At 49.4% G+C, this 18222-nt stretch overlaps 1 protein-coding gene across 1 annotated transcript in view; it reads left to right on the top strand.

Moving 5' to 3' along the window:
• Positions 1-18222, top strand: part of BAZ1B (bromodomain adjacent to zinc finger domain 1B) — a 43973-nt gene extending 25751 nt beyond the window's left edge. Inside the window, exons 10-18 of the mRNA XM_026050127.1 lie at positions 2325-2423; positions 2850-3027; positions 4050-4235; positions 8416-8563; positions 10097-10244; positions 12082-12200; positions 14747-14898; positions 16535-16638; positions 17232-18222. Of these exons, the coding sequence (XP_025905912.1) occupies positions 2325-2423; positions 2850-3027; positions 4050-4235; positions 8416-8563; positions 10097-10244; positions 12082-12200; positions 14747-14898; positions 16535-16638; positions 17232-17598 (1501 nt within the window). The 3' untranslated portion in view covers positions 17599-18222. The remainder of the gene's footprint in view (positions 1-2324; positions 2424-2849; positions 3028-4049; positions 4236-8415; positions 8564-10096; positions 10245-12081; positions 12201-14746; positions 14899-16534; positions 16639-17231) is intronic.

The raw sequence follows: 18222 nt of genomic DNA, 5'->3' as shown, positions 1-18222 counted from the left end.
AACTCAAAGTGCTAACATGTGGTACATAAGAGAACTTATTTATTTGTATTAACTCCTACTGCCTGTTTCTTTTTCCTAGTTGTCCATCTTGGGTGAGATTAAGAGTAGCCTCAAAGTGATGGTAGAACATCTTGGGAAGGAAATGGCAGGAGTTATTGCTTAGCTGCTCTCCATCATCTTGGAGAGGTCCTGGAGAGCAGGGGAGATGCCGGAGGACTGGAAGAGCGCCAGCATCTCTGCAGCCTTCAGAAAGGGCGAGAGGGAGGAGCTGGGCAACTAGAGGTCAATCAGCCTCACCTCTGTCCCTGGAAAGGTGATGGAGCAACTCATCCTAGAGAGCATCTCTCAGCATGGGAAGGAGAAGGAGGTGATCAGGAGTAGTCAGCATGGATTCACCAAGGGGAAGTCCTGTCTGACAAACCTAATAGCCTTCTATGATGGGATCACTGGCCGGCTGGATGAAGGGAGAGCCGTGAATGTTGTCTACCTTGACTTCAGCACAGCTTTTGACACCGTCTCCCATAATATCCTCATAGGAAAGCTCTGGGAGTGTGGTCTGGATGAGTGCGCAGTGAGGTGGATTGAGGGCTGGTTGGATGGCAGAGCCCACAGGGTGGTGATAAATGGGGTCGAGTCCAGTTGGAGGCCTGTGGCCAGTGGTGTCCCCAGGGGTCAGTGCTGGGCCTGGTGCTGTTCAACCTGTTCATCAATGACCTGGACAAGGGCACGGAATGCACCCTGAGCAAGTTTGTGGAGCTGAGTGGAGTGGCCGACACTCCGGAGGGCTGTGCTGCCGTCCAGAGGGACCTGGACAGGCTGGAGAGCTGGGCAGAGAGGAACCTCATGAGGTTCAACAAGGGCAAGTGCAGGGTCCTGCCCCTGGGGAGGAATAACCCACGGCACCAGGACAGATTAGGGGTCGACCTGCTGGAGAGCAGCTCCACGGAGAGGGACCTGGGAGTTCTGGTGGACACCAAGTTAACCATGAGCCAGCAGTGTGCCCTCGTGGCCAAGAAGGCCAATGGGATCCTGGCCTGCATGAGGAGGACGTTGCCAGCAGGTCAAGGGAGGGGATCCTGCCCCTCTGCTCAGCTCTGGGGAGGCCAAACCTGGAGCACTGGGGGGCAGCTCTGGGCCCACTATAAGATCAATTTGAAGCCTTCCATCTGGGTGTGAAACTAAGGTCTCAATTCTCCCCTAGGTTTCTTTTCCAATTACTTGGGGTATTTTACTGCACATGAACTCTGTCAGACCACCTGAATGGCACCACTTATTTTCCCCTCCTTATTACTGAATCCCACAAGCTAATGACCCTATTGCCTCCCCCCATTAAAATGTTTTATCACATCCCTGCTCCCAGCCTGGTTGAGAATCCTAGTTGGAAGCATAAGGTGGTTCCTTCAGGTGGGAGGGAGCACATGGTCCTGGCTTGGAAAACAAGGCTGTCACTGCTTGGAGCAGCAGGGTGCTCTGAATCMAACTAATGTCCCACATTTGAGTTTAGAGGGGTGTAGAAGAGATCCAAGTCCCTCAAACTCCAGGTTTTTCAGGGAGAGTTGGTCAAACCCAGGTGCCTGTTGTAGATCCTCTCCCATCTTAAAGCTATTGCAAATCTGCAGCAATTCATTGCTTTGAATTGTACTGTGGAATTGCTTGTAGTGCCTGTGTGGAGAAGTCTTCCAAAGTCTGGTCCTTTTAGATTCAACTAATGACAGGTGATCATTGCGCTTGTTAAAGGCTTTCTGAGGAGAAAGGTTTAAAGCTAATGAATATGATTTTCACATACTGCGTTTAAGCTTCAAGGTAATGCTAGCTTCTTACAAATGGGAAATTCTGCACTGGCAGAGATCATAACCTTCACAGTCTCAAATCTACAACTTCAGCAATCATGGAATAAACCAGGATATATCCTTCTTTAATCTAGGGGCTTACTGTTAAAGGCTCTCCAGAAAGAATGATGGAATTGCCATGCTGTGCAGCACATAACATGCTAATATTTTCCTAGTGCATTAAAAAATATATTCAGATTACTTAAAATGACTGTAATTTAAAAAATCCCCAGGGTAGATGATGAAATTCAAGTGTTTGTTTTGCTTCTATTTTCTCTATCCTGGATTAAGCTGCATTTGGAGATCTTTAAATGAGGCCAGTCTTAATCAAAATCCAGATACTAGCATAACTGAAGTGTCTCATCTTGTTCCATGGGGTTGAAGTATCGGTTAGTTGTCACCCGTGCTTACTAATATTTGTGAACTATTTAGCAGAAAAATAAGTCCTGCCACAGATATACTTGAGCTGATGTTGGTGCGTGTTTTGTCTTGTAGGTTTCTCTGTGACAGTCAGAAGGATTTGGATGAGCTGCTGGAATGCCTGCACCCAAAAGGAGTGAGAGAGAGTCAGCTAAAGGAGCGTCTGGAGAAAAAGTGAGCCCGTTGTTCTGTTGCCTCGCTCTATGTGCCTTCTCAAAGTCCGAGTATATCCACTTCATAGCCAGCCTTTCCATTCCTGGGGCACGCGTTCCATGCTTTGCTTTGTGCATGCGTCGGAGAGGAGAGGCTGTTTAGAATGAGAAATCTACTGTCTTAGATGATAACTCCTAAGTTCTTGATCAGTAATGGTCTAAACTGTGAAGAGCTTCTGTCCTTTTTTCCTCCTTGCACCTGGAAGTAAAGGCAATGTTGCTTCATACCTAGAGGCAGGAATACCACGTGCTTTCTTGAGTATTTACAAAGAATATTCTGCACTATTGGAGCATGCAGGTCGCACTGGATGCTGTTGTTGCCCCAGTGTCCTCACAACATACAAGGCACTGGCCCGCACATGTTCAAAGGTTGTTCTTGATTTTGCAGGTATCAGGACATCACACATTCTATCCATTTGGCTCGGAAACAGAACCTGGGCCTTAAATCCTGTGATGGTAACCAGGAACTGCTGAACTACCTTCGAAGTGATCTAATTGAGGTTGCAACCCGGCTGCAGAAAGGAGGGCTGGGATATGTTGATGTGACACCAGAATTTGAAGCCAGAGTGAGTGAAGAGGCAAAGTAGTACCAAAAAGACAAAACACAAGTTGATACCTTTTGTGGACGCTCTTGAGTCTTTGGTTCTTCTCAAATGAGACGATCCGGAAAATAGTAGAGCTTTGTTGTGCATGTCCTCTTTCCAAAGTGGTATTTCAAGATTATGTAGCTGCTCAATTAGGATCCTTTTGGTGTAGGTGGATTGTAATTTTGAAGCTAGCTGTTCTGCTCATCCTGTTTCCCACATCTACTGTCAGACATCTTTACTGAGCTTTAGCAGAGCTCTTTGTAGATTACATTTAGCTTCTGTGTTGAAGCCAGCAGTTTTTCCATTTTGGGGGTTTCCATTAAATTCAAACCACCTTAGGCTTGGGGTAATGATTGTGCCCCACTTCCAGGAGCTAGTGACTATTCTGTTCCTGGTTTTGTCAGCCCAAGGAAGCTGTTGTGCAGTGAACTGATGAATGAATTTTCAGTGTTCTAGCTACTTCAGCCTAATTCACCTGAGCAGCCCTGGTGCACTGAATGACTTTGAGGGGATAAACAACCTGGCATAGGTAGAGCATACACTGCATTGGTTAGTGTATGCTTCCCTTGCCAAAGGGCAGTGTTTTCTGCTTTGGAGTGGTCCATGCGTTGTTAATCTCCATCTCGGTCACCGCAGTGACTTCCACATGTAGGTGAGACCATACATTTTAAGAGATGCAAAGGAAAAGTGAAGAGACTAAAGGAAGACTTGCTTAGTGCTTGGTCATCATGGATTTCTTTGTTTAACACATCATGTTTTTGGGGTTTTGTTGTCGTTTTTCTGAAGTGACATTAACATTTAAGTGCTATGCATGATCATCAGCAGCGTGTTAGCTCTAGCAGAAACAGCAGTAATATGCTGAATCTGTAACTGTACATGGAATATGGTGGATATCAATAATCATTAAGCATGAAAAGTATCCATCTGCCAGGACAGACTTACCTGAAACAGAGTAAAAGACAATATTCAGCTGTTACATGGTCATATTCTCTTTCTAACAGATATACTCGCTGGAGAGCCTGAAGGATTTTGGAGAGTGTGTGGTTACACTGCAAGCTGGTGTTATTAAGAAGTTTCTGCAAGGCTTCATGGCCCCCAAGCAGAAGAGAAGGAAACATCAAGGAGAGGACTGCATTGCCAAGACTGAGGAGGTAGATGAAGAGAAGAAAATGGCAGAAGAAGCTAAGGTATTGGTCTTCAGAGCTCCATTTTAACTCTATATTATAACTGTTCTTTGGGCTGGGATGGCATGTTGCGTCTAGTACTAAATCCTACATAGTTTCTCCCCATTTCAGGTTTTGAATGCAGTCAGTTTGGGGATATGGGACCAGATGTTCTACAGTTATTTTGAAGCATAAAGATGGTATCAAAATAAAAATAGTGCTATGGAGTTTTGGTTGATTTTTGTCTCTAGACAGGAAGTAAGGTGATGTATTTAATTTTGCACAGTTCCTTACACAAGTTGGATACTTGAACAAAAGCTTTTTATAGGGAATGTTTTTAGAGAGCTTAACAGAAGAAAATATATCCATGAGAGAAGGCTGGCTAGTAGAATAAATGACAAATTATTCTTACCGCGTTTTATCCATAAAGAAAAAGAGGAACATGTAAACATTTTGGGTACTGTAAGGAAGTCAGATTCAGMTAAAGAGAGGCAATGTGCTGGAGGACAGAAATTGTTGGGATAGCACCAGCCACAGAGGATGTTAAAGTGTGGGTTGCGTAGAGCTTGTCTGAACGTTGGAGCAGTTTGCTCCTGCGGTAGCAAAGCTTTGAGAGGGGAACAGACAGAGCCTCCCAGATCAAAGCTTGGGTTTCTGGTAGGGTCCTGCAGGCCACTGAGTTGCKCCAGTGCTTCATCCGAAGAGCAGCATTGATGCTTAGAGTGGCTTGTGTATGCCGTGTGGAACAGGATGTTAGTGACCCATAATATGATTTTTTTTWAWTTTTTTTCCTTTTCCTTCGAAGTGCCCTGCCCTGATTGACCACCGACTTCAGTAAAAGTAGCAAGACCAGAATTGGATCAACAGATGCATTTGAAATTCCCAACTTTGTAAAGAAAGAGTAGATGCTTGATTGATGTGGGTTTGGGTKGTTTTGTGTTTAGGGCTTAAGCTATGGCTGGGGTGGGGCTTAAGCTCTTATCCACATAGGCTGGACCCTTGTCATTTGAGCATCAACGCTTTGTTAGGCTTGACAGTGCCATCTTAGCAGGATAATTAGAGGCACTTGAAATTTTCAGAATCCTTATCTGTGCTGCTGTACTTACATTTTATGAGCTCTTTTAAAAATAGATGTTGAATGCTCCGGTCTGTAGTCCAGCTGGAATGTGAGGTTGTCTTATCATGAAAGCTGTCAGGAGAAAATAAAGCTATAAAAATCTTTCTTTCTTTCTTTCTTTCTTTCTTTTTTTTCCCCTGGGGCAGAAGCACATTTCTATGAATCACCACATTTCATATATCTGCAACAACACCAGATCTTATCTTGCTTTCAGAAGTATGTCTTGCAGGTGTGTAGCTGTTCACACTTGAAAAGTAATATCCACTTTACTACAGTAACTAAGTGGTAGCAATTTAGCAGTACAAACTCCAGATCTAAGCACTGGTTACTTCCCTAGTAACACTAAAGCTATCTTAGATTTCAGAACTAGACTTTTATCTGCCTGAAACATTGAGCCACCTTTGATGGTGAGTGTTTGATTAGTTTCTCCTCCAGAGGGGCATGGTTRCAGAGCATCACTCGTTAGAGCAAAGCCAGCTCGGTCTAACATACTTCACGGCAGCGTGTGTTGAAGTTGAATGACCTTGATCTCATCAGAGGTGGAAATGAAAGATTTAGACATCCTGTTTTCAAGCCACCTTAATGTAGTTGAAAGTGCTCGTTGTGGCTGAAACACCTTAATTTGTTCCTTTCTTCCTCTGAAAACTCACTGGGGACAGTAGAATTTTTCTGGAGCATTTTTTGTGCAGTGCTGCCTTTATCTCAGTTTCCTAGACATGCACAGTACTTCAAAGAATGTTTACAATCACATACTTTTTTTTTTTTAACTTAAGTTTATCTAGGATATACTTTCTTTTTGCCAAAAGGGGAAATCTTTTCAGATGAYCTTGAAAGAGCAGCCCAAATGTTAGATATATTTATCTGATGAGAAAACCTGACAGGCTTTTGAAAWTAAATTTCCTGCCTAGGCCAAGAATCATGAAGTCTTTTAGAGTCAGATATGCACTGAGAGGGCATAGCAGGTAAAATAGAGCATAGCCACACTGGAAAAACACACTAAGCTTGTTTGCAGACTAGAACAGCAAATGTGCAGTCTTGCAGTATAGCTCTGTCTCATTCTCCCAGAGAGAAACAAGTTCTGGCTTAGTAGGCACCTACGGGCTGACCTAATTGTCTATACTCAGGGTTTCTGCTGGCTCAGCTGCATCGTTGGGGATCACGCTGCTGAATGGCAAAGGATTGCATTGCACGCCTGGCATCTGGCTGCTCCTCAAAGCTCTTCTTTCGCCTCTGCTTTTATGAGCATGCATCCTTGCAGRATTAAAGCTCTGGAATATCCCAGTACAGCTGTGTGCCCTCTGCCCTGGGAAGCGCGTGGGCAAGATGTCCATCCGTGCTGCTGGTCAGAGGTGTTTGTCAGGGAGGACACCCCGGGCCCCAGCCGCACTTCCAGCACCGGACTGCGCCGGTCCCTGCTTGCAGATGGGGSCTTCACAGCCTAGCAGTTAGTTTCAGGGATTCAGAGGGATTTCTTTACTCTTAGGATCCCAGAGGAGAGGCTTCTTAACTCACTTTTGTCCCTCCTTACCAAAGCAGGCATTTTCGGTCACATTGGAGTTGACGCCTTTGGTATGTCTGGGGTTTATTTTGTTATATTTTCGCTGCTAGATTGCTCTTCTCCAATCAGAAAAGTATTTGAGTAGCGTCTTTCAATCTCCTGTTTTGCCTGCTTGGCAATCTGAATTCCCCTGATAGTGATGTTACTAAAATGCCACAGTCTTATGATACTTGGGCAGCAAGGCTAAAAATCTGTTAAATTCCACAGACTTGAGGAGAAGAAAATATTCTAAGCAAACTTTGCCAGCAGCTTTTGCAGATTTATCTTGGCCCAGCGGTTATCCAGTTATGTTACCAGCAAAAGCAAGGGAACGATTACTTGGAAAATCAATTATGCAGGATGTGAAGCACCTCCACAGGGTTTTGCAAAAAAAAAAAATAGCCCAACACCATGTAAGCTGCCACAACATGCAATGCAGGTTTCCGTTTGCCTTGGAGATGTCTCCAGCTGCAGATTCCACGCAAGCAACGACGGCAAGGATGTTGACAACAGGGATGTAGCACACACTGTGTGTTTTTCCAAGCATCTAATATACACTGCGATTCCTCAAATTCAGTGGGAGGGGAATGTGCAACTCTGCAAAAATCCTGGGTTTTGTTTGGCTCCCGAATCGCTGTCAGCTGCAGAGTTGAGTTTTTTCCCATCTGACACTTCACTGTTTGTTTTTTCACTCTCCTGGGGTAGAAGAACATTCACTTGAGTCCTATTATGTCGCTGTCATGTCTAGGCCATCACCTCATTGTTGTAAAGCAAAGGATTAATGTTTTCATTGCCCACGCGGTGGCCCCGGATTGCTTCTCTGTTCTGAGGCATTTCCGATTCACCGCGACTTTGTTTATCCACCTCGGGAGCTGGGTTGGAGATTTCATGTGTAGCTTGTTCCGTTCGGCTTCCAGCAGCCACCTTCCTGCGCATCTCGGGTTTACCGTTTCTAAACCTCACTTGCGGCTCACTCTGGGATTTCACACGCGTTGAGGTCATCATGTCTCAATGTTTCAAGTTTGTTTCGTATTTGGGACTCAGAACTATTTTGCCTGTCAAATCTAGTTGCAGCCGATGCCCATTGCCCTTTGCCAGGTGAACGGCTTGGAGCGTGGCCCGTGGCTGGAGTGTCTCTGCAGTACCCACTTGAGGGCAGCACAGGCTGCTCTAACCAGCCGCAGTCAAGTGGTGCTGTCCGCTGCGTCTTCGCTTCCAACCTGCGTTTTGCAGTGCTAAATCTCTGCCTTGTATTTTCTTAGCCTGATAACTATTTGGGTTAGACTTGCTGAGTAAAGAATGTAGTGCAGTTCTCATTGGTTGTTTCAGCCTGATCATGAAGTGCAAAAGAGCTGCAGTGAACAAGCTGTCTATTCCAGTGAGGCTGGTTATAAGGTAAACCACAAAAAAGTCTGAGCTACACAGAAGGAAAGAAGTGCAGCAGCTGAGTATTGGTTGTTAAGGGCCCAGCTAAATAATATAAAAGCATCTTCAGACTGTGTCGAGCTGTATCAGTGTGCCTCATTGTAAGCTCTCAGGTCTGTCTGCAGGTTGCTTCAGCCGTGGAGAAGTGGAAGTCAGCAATCCGTGAGGCCCAGACCTTCTCCCGCATGCATGTGCTGCTCGGCATGCTGGATGCCTGTATCAAGTGGGATATGTCGGCAGAGAATGCAAGGTGCAAAGTGTGTCGCAAGAAAGGTAGGCATTCCTGCCCCGTGCCTGGGTTACACTCGGACACTGTCACCTCTTCATGTCCTGCTTAGGCAACACAGCCTTGTAATCTGTCGTTCTGGCTTTATTTTGAGGTCTGAGCATCAGTATTTACACAGTCAGCACTGATCTCTCAGAAGCGTTTGGCCTTGACTGCAATGAACTGTTCTTAGGAAAGCATTTCATGGTCTTGCAAAACGTTGCAGAAGTGCTGTTCCCTGGGCATTTAGGGTACTTGGACAAGTCATCTTCAAATCCTCCTGGGAACATTTGTGCCACTATCCCTTTCCTGAATGCATTTTTGAATTGGAGTTGTCTTGAGGTCTCTGAATCTTGTGAGTTAATCCTATCCCTTACAAAAGGAATGGAGAAGAAGTTGGAGAGGTTAATACCCTGTGACAGAAGGGGGAGAGCAWGGTGGGATGATGCCGGTTTGAGGCACAACTGCTTGGTGAGCTGGAAGAAACAAGCTTTCCCCAAGAGCAGAGGAAAGAGGCACTGTGCCCTGTGCTGCTGCTCTGGTAGGATGGAGGAAGTAACCAGCCAGTAGCAAGAGGCCATTTCTTTGCAYGCACTCTGTGATGAAGGTTTTTAGAGGCTTATAGGTGGAGGGGCAAGTAGAAGAAACCACAGGCTTTTAGTAATTGTTCTGTCATTACTTCTGCATGGAAGCCCAGAGAGGAGCTTGGTAGCACAACCTTCCTCRTATTGTGGGGAGTTTTTCTGTTTCATTTTCCATTCATAGAAACGCTAATGTGAAATGATGACAGACTTTTGGGAGAATACCGGGCCACTTCGGTCTACCGTAACACTATGATGTTCACTTCTTTAAAGAAATGAGGTTGAATTGTGAATTAGTGCAACATTTTTCCTCACTGTAGAGCCTCAGAGATGTTCCAAAGAGATGCAAAAACTTCCTTGTATACTGGTAAGAGAGTAAACGAGGCAAATGTAAGGGGCAGTTCAGCTGAAACGAATGGATTGTAGTTTCACTTAGCTATCAAAATGGCATGTCAGAGACACGATGGAAAACTCTGCACTTTTAATAGATGAAGTAGCTGGCTCAGAACCGTTTCCCTTTCTCCCTGCATCAGTGAGCAGTACAGAGGGACTAGCTCTGCTGCATACCGGTTTTCTGGGGGCTTGCTACGTTGAGTAGAAGGGGGATGCTGCGCAGGTTGGCCACCTTGAGGCTAGAATCAGAAGAACTGCATTTGTAGCTTCCCGCTACTTCTGYGCAGCATCTCCTGTCATGTACTTCWTTGGGGATCCAGCCTCAGTGGAACCTCAGTGTAAACCCTTCAGAGATACAGACTTCTCTTTGGGGATTGGGCATTTTGCTGTGGGTAGAGTTTCAAGATGCCACTTGTTTCTACTGCCGTAGTAGGACTGAGAAGGAAGAGGCCCTGCCATCAGAGGGCACTTTGCATCATCTTCTTCTTTGTCCTGACCCCCAGCGCTGCAGCAGCTTCTGCTTCTCAGGTTGAGACACTCAATTACAACTAAGTTACCCTCTCTTAGGTGAGGATGACAAGCTGATCCTGTGTGACGAGTGTAACAAAGCCTTCCACCTCTTTTGTCTGAGACCGGCACTCTATGAGATACCAGATGGCGAATGGCAGTGCCCAGCGTGCCAGCCTTCCACTGCCAGACGCAGCTCRCGGGGCAGGTGAGTGACCCTCCGTTCCTGCTGAGCTCTTGCAGATGCAGAGTTCTCACCATACACTCGTAAATGAAACAAAAAACCCTTAAACAGAGCTGCTTTTGCAGAACCGAAATAGCCAAGTTAAGTCAACGGCACTTGAACAATAGAAAAGGCAATTTTTTCAGGCTGTGAGTTAGCACACCTGTGTTGTACTGACCCATGACAACTTCAGACGTTTTAATTAAAAAACTTCAGTGCAGCAGTGAAAACTCCACACAAAACATCACCCAAAGCGCTGGGCACTAAGGGCACAAAGAAAACTGCTGTTTTCTTTGACCGAGCACTAAGTTGAGTTGGTAGCACTGCAGCTCTTGCTGTATTTTGCCGAGTTAAATTCCCACTGTGTCCTTCAGGTTAAAACAGATATTACTACAGGCTATTGCTTAGTCCTGACTCTGCTACAACTGAAAACAGGCTGTGAAACCACTCTGGCACTTATCCAGACCTGATAGGCATTGGCACCTTAACAAGACAGGAACCTTTATAAAGGCACAGAAAGACCATGATTTGAGGAGGAATGGAAGTTGCAGCAGGACTCGGACACATTCATTTGCAATCTTGACAGCAAGAGGGTTAAACTGTGTTGCGAATTGCAGGCTGGAAGTTAAATGCATGCAAACTGCATTTTTCTGCTCCCACTGGACAATGTAGGTCCTCTCCTCATTGTGGCTCGGTGCTCCATCTACCTGCCTGGCAGCAAGGTGAGGCTATATCAGATGGCATCTGAAGCATAAGCAGTCAACAGATCCTCCCTTCTGGAGTGGCAGCACAATAAGAGGTGCAGTAGCTTGTAATACGCAGGTGGTGCGTGGCCTTAAAAGTATTAGTTACTGGGCACTGGCTAAATGGGTTCATGAGGCTTGCACAGAAATGACAGGGCTTTAGCGCAGCTGTTCTAGCCGGAGATCACAGCTCCTTTGATGTGGCAGAGGCACCTGCAAGCTGCCCGGCTCCTGGATGGGAGCCATCAGGTGGGTCSCACCTGTCTTGCTATCTGCCTCGTGCTCTCGTCTTCCTAGCTGAGGCAGGAAAAGAAGTGTTGACGTTGGATCTCTCTTGCCTCTGGTGCTGTAGGGGCTGCGGCTAATTGCCTTTAGGCTCAAGATTGTGTCTTTCCAAGACAGAGGATTGGCACAGCCACAACTTTGCCTTGTCCCCTTCTGTATATATGTGCTGCTTTGGGGTTTGTTTGCCCCACTCTGTTATATTTGGGAACAGATCCATGCAGAAAATTGGAACTGTCCTGGGCTGGGAATTTTTGTGGTTTCTGCCATTTGTACATAAGCCTGAACTGATGCTCTGCTTGGTAATAAGTAGAAGCTTAGTTCTGAACAATGCTGAATGAGCTCTGTTTCCTACAGCACAAAGCAGCATGACAGTGGAAGGGGATGAATGGGGAAGCGTTCCTACAGAAACAGAGAAATCCCTCTTCTGAAATGCCTCGGGCCAAGCCTTTTAGACCTCCCTAAAACACCACCGCTTCCTCTCGGTGAGGAATTATTGTGCAGCAGTCAGCATTATCACATAGCCAGGGGGCCTACAATGGCAAAAATTGCTCTTCTGCTGTGCAAGCTCAGCTGTTGGGGATTTTCAAACTAGATATTCCCGATGATGGTGTGAGAAGTGTCCTTTTAGCCGTAGCCACAACATAGAATAAAGTAGATGGCTTCAGCTTGAAACTCAATGTTTATTTTACAGTGAGGTGGTCAGCAAGTCTCTGAGCAGACAGAACAGAGAAACTCCCAGGGCGTCTGATCCCCAGGCTCTGGTACAGCATATGTGTTTCCATGCCTTGCTCTAGGAACTATGCAGAGGAGTCTGATGAAGAGGAAACTGARGAAGATGAGGAAGCTTCTGATGAACAAGATGCTGAGGAGGAGGAAGAAGAGGAGGAAGATTACGAAGTTGCCGGACTGAAATGTAAGCCTTTGACCATGCTAGAAAGTAACAGAAAATATTAAGTCTCTGCTTCTCTGTCCAGAGTACTGATCCTCATTCAGGCTTGTGCTTTTCCTCACAAAAAAAAAGGTTCTTTCTTTGAATCAGTGGGAGATTTCTCAAGGGCTTGCCGTGGTCGTGTGATACATCTCTGTGTAACTGGAATGAACTGTCTTCATGTTTTTCTTTTRTGACTGAGACAGCACTAGCGAAGATTGAAACTGCAGTCAGCTCCTGCTCACTGACCAGTCACTACCCTGGGGCTGCTGCTGGGACAGCAGGAAAGGGCTRTGGAACGGCATTAATTGGTTGTCCCTGTTCAGAGGGTTTTGGTAAACRAAGCACTGTTAGTAGATAAACCTCCAGAAGTAACCATGACCTCCTCTYCTCACTCTTTCCCTTCCCATGAGCCCATAACCCCTTAAGTGGAGAGTTTCTAGTGACTGGGGAAAGTGGCATTTGCAGTTAGCAGAACTAATGCTCTGCCTTTCCATTCCCAGGGGAGGGCACAGTGCTCAAGGTGTAATGTGACCGGGACTGCCAGCACCCTTGTGTGCATAGAGACCTCTCAAAATACGCAGCTGACTCATTCGGGGCAGCTGAATGGAATAAACCAGCATTTTCTGAACTCAAAGGGGATGTTTTTCCACCCAAAAATACAGTACTTGAGCACTTTCTAGGATGGGTAWCCGCTTTTTTTTTTTAAAGGGGAATTTGACTCTCGCATTTGGAGTAGCTTAATGCACAGAGAAGATCAGTCTTGAACTTACATACATGCAGCATTTACTTTCTGTCAAAAATGCCCTTGATTGACATTAAATTAGCTTTAGACTGTCTTTACCAGGGCAGATGGTGGAATTCAGAGACTGAGARGATGGAGACCCAAAGATTTTTCCCATGTTCTTTCCAGGGTTTCCATACCTCTCTGTCAGTCTCAATTCCCCTAGTCTTTTCTAGTTCCAGGGATGCTCCCTGATACTCCGGCTGTCTATGCTGCTTGTCGTTCTACTGCGTATCCATGTCCACATTTGGAGTGTGTTCAGCCCATATTGTGTGGCCAAGTCAGGAGCTGAGCCAAGGTTTCCAAACAATAGCGAAAGAGGGTTAGTCACTAAAAATAAAGCACTAAATGCAACCCCTGGTTTTAAAGAGCATTAGTGTGGAAAGGTCGTTGTGGAAAGCTTTTGTTTCAGTAGAGAAGTCCCATTAATCCTCACGGCGTTTATCCGGAGGGATATAAGCTAGAATGTTGGATTGTCAAACATTCAACACATGCCACCCGCTTGACACACGGGCAGGAGTGGCAGCAGACAGACGTCCCCCGGCCCTGACACACGCTCCTCCTGCAGGGGGGCCTGGCAGGATGATTTATGGCACARGGCTGGATTAGAGGCCGTAAATGAAAGGGTGCTGGGGCTCGCGTGTTGCTTACGCGCCTGTGGCCACGTGGACGGAGCCAGCCTGCGAGGGAGCCCAGCGCACGGCCCCAGTGCAGGGCTCCTGGGAGAAGCTCAAGAGAGTTCATCAGCACCCTTGAATTTCCATCAGTTTAAAACGCTTGTGCGAGGCTTACAGGCATTTTTGCAAAACGGAACGTGGCAGCCCCAATGCTGGCAAATAGAATCCCTGTGTTTTCCACGTGTGGCACATGGAGAAGTGCTCCGCGCTGCAGTAGCTCTCTGCTCCCTGCGCTGTGCAGGGCGGTGGGGCTGCCGGCTCCYCGCGCTGTGCGTGCCGCCCGGGAAGGCAGCCGTGCCCAAGGCGCGGAGGAGCACGCGGGCAGCAGGCAGCCCAGCCCGGCACRGTGCTGCCTCCGCTGCCTGTGGAAGGGGCATCGCCGTTGCCTTCAACATACAATCATGTCCTCACGTGACTTTCTCTGCCCACTCCCAAGTCCTGCTGTGTCTGGGCTGCAGGCTGAGGGGCTTTTTATTACCTGAGAGCGCGAACAAATCTCTGTAGCTGCAGAGTGGCCGGAAGGCCCTCGATCTCTTCAAGAGTAGAGGATGTGCCAGTGTGCCAGGCTGCTGTAGGCCATCAGAAGGTTGTAGCRGAAGGTTCAGACAGCAAGGGCCTTTTTTGGGGCAGGAGATCTTCACCCACATATCCCCTCTGAAGAGAGTATGAGGAGCGCAGCTGCCGCGAGCATGTGCTGAGTGAGGGCACTGACGAGAAGCCGGGTCACTCCAGTCGTCTGGGTGCGCTGGCTCTCTGAGCTGTGGGTGCATGGTGGGGCACGGGGCTGGCGGCCTCTGCTTGCGCTGTTGCACCTGGGATGGCTGTGTCCTCTGTTCGACTCTCGGAGCGTGTGGCCGCTTGCACGTGTGTGGCAGGCCGTGCTGCTCCAGTCAGCTCGAATGCCTTGGCGAGGCAGCGCTGCTCAAGTCACCTTCCCGCGCCTGGGTAAGGAGAAGTGAGGCTGCTGCTACCTGCTCCCTCTTGGATTTGATCCGTGCCGTTGCCAACTGTCCTCGCTTTGCCCTCACAAGTTAACGTCTTCCTCTAAGCCCCCGGCTTCTCTGTTTCAGTGCGACCCAGAAAGCCAGCGCGGGGCAAGCAGAACACGGCCATGTACTCCTTGCGGCCGGGAAGGCACCCAGGGAAGAAGCAGGCGCTGCACTCTGCSCGGGCGCCCCGGCCGCGCGCCACACCGCTCAACGGCGCGGACATCGACGAGCTGGTAAGAGCCCCACTGCTCCCCGGAGGCCGCCCGCTCAYGTCGTGAGTTAGAGACGGAACAGGTGGCCCGGGAGATGCCCCGCGTTGTGCCGCGAAGGCCGCGCCGCGCGGCTGACAAAGGAGGCAGATCTTCAAGGGCCCGGCACAAACGGAGCTCAGCTATGTGAGGCATCTTCCCCAGCCGCTCTCACACATTGTCCTGCTTGATTAGCAGGCAGCCTGCAGCTTGTTAAAGGGTTTTAAATAGTAGCCATATGTCTCTGCAGAGAAGTGGGGCGCTGAGGGGGTCCTGGACGGGCAGGGAATGCCAGCAATGCAGGAGCACTGCCCCCCAGCCTTGGCCATGCTCTGACAGTTGTTGTCCGTACGCTCCCTCCTCAATCTCCAGGACATAATTCAGCTGGTTTAGGTTTCACTTGACATTTAAAGAATAAAACCTTATGCTTCTGAACAGAGTCATCTTGTGCGAGCRTGCTAGGCAGGGTGGAGCTGCAGCGCTCTGTGCTGCTTGTCCTGGAGGGGGACACACCACGGGGATACATGAGGATCCTCTAGCCCCSTGGGCAACGTCACAAGCTTCTGCTGGATGTGCCATGTGTCTGCCGGCCAGCACTGCTAGTGCGGCTGCTGAATCCTATCACTTTTCCTGGTTGCCCTTGACCGATGTCCGTGCTTCTCGTGTAGGGTGTGTGGGCTGCTTCGTGGTTCGGCAGCATCCTTTTAGCTGCTCTGTGTTACAGATGGGAGGCAAGCGACATCAGCAAGTCCAGCGTGGGCTTAGCCAACTTAGAGGGGTATTCAAGTTTTCCTGCAGCAGTTGGCTTGTGAACTTTGACAAAACACCAACATGGGAAAGAGCTAGAGCTCTTCCACCTTGGTTCTGGGCAAAAGTAGAACAGAGCCAGCTCCAGAACAGTGACTTGTGTGTGGAGCCTTGCTGTCCCCTGGCGTGTCACGGGTGCTGACGTGCCTCAGGATGGCCAGATGCCCCTCCGGGGAGTGCGCGGCAGATTCCCAGGCCCACGGCTGACCCTGTGCTCTGCTTTGTGCTTCCCCGGGACAGCAGCCCTCAAGGCAGCAGCAGCTGGTTGGCGTTTAGGAGCTAAACAGGCTGTGCTGATATGTCARCATAAGCGCTTCTCCCTCCGCCTCTCGCGTGCCATCCCCAGGGGCTCTCAGGAGGGAGAGGCAATGGCCTCCCTCCACTTGCTGTCACTTAATGGGCACACTCGCTGCCACGTACTGTTCGGCTGCTTGTTCTCACCATGCTGCCTTGGAACCTGCATTGGAAAAGCTTGCTGCCCCCGGAGAAAAGTCACGCTGCAGGTAACCCGCTCCTGCCAGCGCCTCTCAACGGTGCCCGCTCTGTAATCAAGCTGCCACGGTGTGCCTTGGCTGTTGCCATTAAAGGGCACGCAGCAGTTTGCTGTTTCATTACTGGAAAAGAGGGCTGTGTTTGGAAGACTTAAACTTTGTTGTTGCAGCAGTGCTACTTCTCCCCACCCCTTGAGACACCGGCTTGTGAGCGAGAGGATTGCAAAAGAGACCTGCTAGGAACCAGATCGAAATTTTGCTGAACACAGAGCCCCCATAGCAGCTCCCCTTCTTCTAACAGCATCTCTCCTTTGCGTGGCCAGGTCCTTCAAACGAAAAAGACAGCACGTCGCCAAACGCTCGAATTACAGAAATGCGAGGAAATCCTCAGCAAGTTGATCAAGTACCGCTTTAGCTGGCCCTTCAGGTGAGGGCAGATGAACTCCTGTGCATGTGCTGGGCTGTCCCTGGGTGGATATGGACGTGGGATGGCCATGCTGGGAGCCTGCTGGATCCACGTGCTGGCCAGGAGACCTGGGCTTCAAAAGCAGGTTACAGAGGGGAAGGAAGGGAGCAAATCTGAAATCTGGCTGSTAGAGCCCCCATGCTCTCAGTTCTCTGCTGAGCGCGGCAAGGGGAGCTCTTTGAAGGCAGCCCACAGCGAGGCGGCCGCGGGCTGCAGAGAGGGGGGTGCAGCCAGCGCTGCCACGGGGCCTGCGGAGCGCCCTGTGGGTCGGAGCCGGGCGGCCGGGCCGCTGCTCGTGCCAGCCTCGGCAGCAGGACCGGCTCGGTGGCCTTGGGGCCAGCTGGGCTGGTGGCCCGGCCTCCGGCCTCGTCCCATCCAGGGCTCTGCCAGGGGACTTGCTTGTGTCACAGCACTGCCGGGCGTGCAGGCTGGCACTGCTGCCCCTGCAGAAAGGCAGGGGGGAGGTAACTGCACCTCTGTGCAGATCCCAGCTGTGTCATCGGCAGGGCCTATCTGTCATTTTCCTCCTATCTTTGTGGCCCTTCGTTTGGCAGGGAGCCAGTGACCACAGAGGAAGCTGAAGATTACTTTGAGGTCATCAGCAACCCTATGGACTTCCAGACTATGCAGAGCAAGTGCTCTTGTGGCGACTACCGCTCGGTGCAGGAGTTCCTCTCTGACATGAAACAAGTGTTCACCAACGCTGAGCGCTACAACCAGAATGGGAGTCACGTCCTGTCCTGCCTGGAGAAGACAGAACAGTGTTTGATCGACATGGTGCACAAACACCTGCCTGGCCACACATATGCACGCAGGAAACGCAAGAAACTCTCTGCCAGGTGCCAGGAACTGGAGGAACAGGAAGGGGACAGTGAGCCAGAGTCCCTTGAACATTCCCGGGGGCGAAAAAGGAAGAAATGATGGATGGGGGAGGTTAAGGGGGAGAGYCAGAGCTGGAGCAGGTCTTCTGGTGCTGCTGGCGGCAGGATGGGCTGTCTGGAGGGAGTTAGGAAGCAGCAGGCACTTCTCTATTAAGCCAGCCTTTGGCCCATCCTACTTCTATTTTTTCTGCAATTTCCTGAAGTATTTGTACATGCGTTGAGCGCGCAGAGACGACGTGCCGCTTCCTGCAAAACCGGCAAAGCTCTGGCGCGCCTGTCCTGCCAGGAGGGCCGGAGGGGAGCGCGGGCGGGCGGCCTGCGCCACCTCTGCCACGAGCCCGCACTGGAGCACGGCGGGCCCTCCGCTTCCTGCTGCCTGGGATGTGGAACCAGCCCGGGGGCTGGCGCAGGGAGGGATCACATCGCTGCACGGAAGGACTGGGCATGCCCATGGGCTGCTGGTTCTTGTATGTATATATTTATATGGTGTTTATTTGGAGCCCCGTGTCAGGGGGCTGTGGGGAGCGAGCAAGCACTTACACTGAGGGAGGCAAAGCTTTCACCAGCCTTGCACTGCAGCTGGCGCCAAGGTGCCCGGCCCCGTGTGCCCTCTCCGGGAGCCACGTGTGCAGGTGGGCACTGCAGGGCGAGGGGCGAGCTGGGC

Source organism: Nothoprocta perdicaria, unplaced genomic scaffold, assembly GCF_003342845.1.
Source record: "Nothoprocta perdicaria isolate Ctin4 unplaced genomic scaffold, notPer1 scaffold_66, whole genome shotgun sequence".
Lineage (NCBI taxonomy): Eukaryota > Metazoa > Chordata > Aves > Tinamiformes > Tinamidae > Nothoprocta > Nothoprocta perdicaria.
This window is presented reverse-complemented; position numbering and strand designations above follow the sequence as displayed.